Source organism: Antrostomus carolinensis, unplaced genomic scaffold (genome assembly GCF_000700745.2).
Source record: "Antrostomus carolinensis isolate BGI_N321 unplaced genomic scaffold, ASM70074v2 Scaffold55662, whole genome shotgun sequence".
NCBI lineage: Eukaryota > Metazoa > Chordata > Aves > Caprimulgiformes > Caprimulgidae > Antrostomus > Antrostomus carolinensis.
This window is the reverse complement of record NW_010301287.1, coordinates 1-4,562: the sequence shown is the minus strand read 5'-3', so window position 1 is coordinate 4,562 and position 4,562 is coordinate 1. Positions and strand designations below refer to the sequence as shown.

Sequence of the window (4,562 nt, the reverse complement as noted above, 5' to 3'; positions counted from 1 at the left end):
CCCCGGCGGCTCCAATTGACCCGCACAGCGTCATTTACACCCAAAACCTGCATCGCTTAGGTTCACATTAAGGTATTTTGGAAGAGATCACGCTTTTTTGTCTGTCTCACGCGACTTAAAGTGGACAAGAGCATCCATTACATATTTAACCTCAAGGCAGCTGGGAAGAGGCTCACACAACCCCTGCAGAGCACACAACAACCACCAAAAGGAGAAGCGCCTGCTTGGTCTATAACACTACTACATTTATAATTCAATAAGCTCCACTATTGCTTCTTTCAGGTGTCTGGGAGCCACGTGTGTAACCAGCACAGAACGTCAGGTTCTTTGCCAGGGGAAAAAAAAGAGTTTCTGCAAAATGGACCAGACTTGCAAGACTTTGTATCTGGAGATTTGTCAGACAGGAGCGCGTGGGCTGAGTATAAAGGCAATTTAAAGCGTCAGAAAGGAGAAAGGTAAGTGTGATTTCAAACAACTGTAGTTGCTTTCATGTAGCCTCTTGCATGTTTAGTATTAACTACAAAATATATACAATGTATTTTATTGTACTGGCTTGCTAATTTCGTAGTTTTTCAAGAAAGGACAAATATTTACATCATTAACTTCAAATTATGTAACAAACACAAAGACATAGTCATGTTTTCTCATTTGAGTACCTGTGCCATGGCCTGTATTAAATTAGAATTATACATCAGTAGGTGCGTGTATTCTACTTTGTGTTGAAAAAAATGTATTGATAGAGTAAAGCAAACAAGATTAAATAAAAAAAGGCTTAAACCCCCCATATTTCCAGTTATAAATTTGATTAAACTCTGTAATAGCTGTGTAACATACACTGCCAGTCATTGTTGCAGTCTCCAGTGTGGCACTATTAAATCCCACCAGTACAGTTAACAGTTTTAAACCTTCCAGTGACAACAAACTCCTACTCTTGAATGTTGGGATGATGATAAACATGGAAGAGAGAAGTCCATTATGACTATGAAGGATGTTAATATTGGTTGGTGACTTGCGTCAGTTTTCAAGGAACCTTTCCTAGTTGGGATCCATAACAAATTAAGTGGATGTATGACATTAATGGAAGCTTACCATGTAAATAATTTATTAATCTTTATGTTTGCTTGATGTTTTCTAGGCTGCGACTTCCTCCGTGGCTGAAAACAAAGATTCCCATGGGAAAAAACTACAATAAACTAAAGAATACCCTGAGAAGTTTAAATCTTCATACGGTAAATCTAGTACCAACCAAGTTTTTCTGTAGAAATAAGGCATTTGTTACAGATAACAAAATTATTTCCCTGTGGAGGACAGGTAGAAATCATGTCTTGCACGATCTTCAAGGCTGAAACCAAGCCCCATGCCAATGCTTGTTGCCAGTGCTGAATTTTACCCATAAGGAATGAAGACAAATCCAACAGATTATTTCATGTTTTTCATGTTGTGATTTTAAATACTAGGGTTTACTACTTGCATCATGAAAGAGATCAGAAGATGCTATGTGTGACTTTTTAATGGAAACACACAATTTCAGAGTTACAGGTGTTTTGCATGAAAATAAATTCTAGAAATGTATCTATTTCATTAAGTATACCTTCCAGATGGCAAAAAGTGGTGGGTAGGCATGAAGAACTTCTTTCCTTTATTTTTTTTCAGAGTAAGATCATGCTTTGATGAATCACAGACTTTGTGAACATTTTACTGATTTTTAAATTGAAAATGTTAATGACAATCTGTGCTAATTAATAAGGCTGTTACGTGGTTGAGGAGTTGTAAAGAGGAAGGGAATAGTAATGCATGTCAGGAAACAATTCTTCCTAGCTATTGTACTGAATTCCTATAGAATGTAACTCTGTTACTCTCCTCATTTGTCATCAGTTATGTTTTGTTTGTAGGCTACTATTGAAGTTGATTAATAATAATAATAATAATTTTCAATTGCAACACTGAAAAAAACCCAGGTACATTACCAGTGTCTTTTACTTTTAGGTATGTGAAGAAGCACGTTGTCCCAACATTGGAGAATGCTGGGGAGGTGGAGAATATGCGACAGCTACCGCTACTATTATGGTCAGCCATTAACCATTTCTTAAGTATTCCATCAATATTTGAGCTGGTTTTAGTGTATTGTTGGATCTCTACTGTAGTGCAGTGGGTTTATTACAAGAAATTTGAAGTAAATCGCTGTCCTCATTGTTTTGCCTAGTACTGGGATTTGCCTGACCTAGCTTATGCAGCTGTTTCTCAGCTGAGCAATAGTGATGTGTACAATGTAAAGGCAGGAATATCTTTCTTATTTCAGCTGATGGGTGACACGTGCACTAGAGGTTGCAGATTTTGTTCAGTAAAGACAGCAAAAAAACCACCTCCACTGGATCCCAAGGAGCCTTACAACACAGCAAAGGCTATAGCTGAGTGGGGCTTGGACTATGTTGTTCTGACATCTGTGGACAGAGACGGTCAGTATGTTGTCTCTCTTGTCTTCCAGCTTAAGCTCCCATATGCCTTACCTGGTTGGTAAACACAGAGCTCGATAAACAGGTATCACTCAGCGCAGTTGTTGAGGATTACTATTTGAAAGGAGTCAACAGTGCTGGAACTTTGGAAAGCTTCTACATATTCTTAGTGTTTCTCTCTGTCTAGTGAAATATAACAGAAATTACACTGTTACTAAAATATTACAATATTTTATTAAATATTTTAACTTTTTTTTTCAAAATACATACATATGCACTAAGTTCTGTTATTTGACCAGCAAAATGATTCCCACAGACATTCGTATGCTATACCATTACAGAACTTCCTTCCAAAATCTAAACCTGGAAGAAATTATACTTAACAAAACTGAAAGTTGCCTTTTTCTAAGGTTGTAGTAGCTGCTTTGTGGCGACATCACATAGGTGGGGAAAACCATTGTGAAGACTGTTCAGTATAGTTTGATGGACAGTCCAGTAGCCTCAAAGTGGCTTACAATAAAAGAGCAATAATATATATATTTCAGGGTTTGTAGAACTGTTTCTCAGACTAAAAACATAAATAGATAAAGCCATTCTGTGCTCAGGCTGACAGTGAACCTAGAGAGAGGTCAATTCGGAGGAAACATCTGAAGTTTGCCCTAAACAATCATAGTCAGACTTTGTGCAGGACAAGGCTCGGGAGAGTATCTGTTATAAACCTTTGGCATAAGCAGTAAGGTAAGACTGGGGTTGACTGAGAACTGCTTTATTAGTTTGCATTTAAATGTGACTCTGCAAGCTTTTTGGTGGCTTTGCTAATAAGTAAATACATTTCTTGAACAGAAAGGCTATCTGAATAATTTAAATGTTTCTAGATATGCCTGATGGTGGAGCAGAACACTTTGCAAAGACAGTATCTCATCTGAAAGAAAGGTATATTTTTAATATATTACTATCATTATTACAACTTTAGAATGTGGAACAGCATATAGGTCAAAACTGCCTTTAGCTGGAATATTCCAGGGGCCGTGCAGCTACAAAAATCTGCCTTTAGCCTATCTGTGTCCCTTTTTTTTCCTGTTTTTCATCTTTCTCATATAATGGACCCAAAATATTTTGGATTTGGATGCATTTCTAATGTAGCCCAGGCTTATTTAAAGTTAAGCTCTGGATTATTTCTTCGAACAGGCAGCTGGTTTACCAGGAAATGAGTGCATACTTTTGAGGTATGTTCATTCTTGAAGCTTGGGGCACAGACACGGTGGATTTAGATAACGGTGTCACCACATGACAGAAGTAGTCGGGTTTCTCTTTCAGCAGTGATGAGATTGCTTTGTGTTTCCTCACAGTGGCTGTTTCTAGGTTTGTGGTTGTTCCTGCTTTCCCTAGCTATGCCTTCCTCACTCTGCATCGATGCCTCGTGTGCCATTCGATAGCATACTTGTCTGCCTGCATATTTAATTTGTGTAACCTCATTTGAGTCTCGGTCCAGTGTATCTTTGGAACTCAAAAGGCTCCTGCAGTTTTCCCCGTCTGGCTCCTGGACACCAAGATCAGATTGCAGGGCAGTACTGCGGAGCCTGCTTATCCCCGCAGGCAGGACTGTAGCTCCTCGGTGTTCTGGGGCTAGGATACTAAACTTACGTTACATTAACCTGCAACAAAGACGTGTGGAAAATCACATATAAACACGGAACGTGATTATTTTGCTATTATATTTATTATTTGGCTTTCATTCTATTTTAGCTCACATCAGTGAAATTGGGAATTAAAACACATAAAGGGTTTTTTTTAACTGTAATCCAGGTATTTGCAGAAATCTGTTGGTTTAGAAGCGTATCCTGAATTAACTTTCCTCTGCTCATCAGAGCATCATTTATTTGGTTGTTTGTTTTTTCGCTATATTGAGTTTTTAGCAGCAGTGCCACAGATCCCACAGGTGTGTTCATTTCCAGTCTCTCCTTCCCAGGAATGCAAAGATCCTGGTGGAATGTCTGACTCCCGATTTCCGAGGGGACCTCAAAGCGGTGGCGAAAGTGGCGCTGTCGGGACTGGACGTGTACGCCCACAACGTGGAAACGGTGCCGGAACTGCAGAGGTGAGCGGCCG

General features: G+C 38.9%; 1 protein-coding gene across 1 annotated transcript; it reads left to right on the top strand.

Annotated features, from left to right (window-relative positions):
• Positions 1 to 287: 287 nt before the first annotated feature.
• LOC104518222 (lipoyl synthase, mitochondrial) lies at positions 288 to 4,561 on the top strand. The gene is made up of 6 exons (XM_010163378.2): positions 288 to 455; positions 1,136 to 1,229; positions 1,987 to 2,067; positions 2,300 to 2,456; positions 3,329 to 3,386; positions 4,423 to 4,561. The coding sequence occupies exons 2-6, from the start codon at positions 1,173 to 1,175 to the stop codon at positions 4,553 to 4,555; spliced, it is 486 nt and encodes a 161-aa protein (XP_010161680.2). The 5' UTR covers positions 288 to 455; positions 1,136 to 1,172; the 3' UTR covers positions 4,556 to 4,561.
• The last annotated feature ends 1 nt before the right edge of the window (position 4,562 follows it).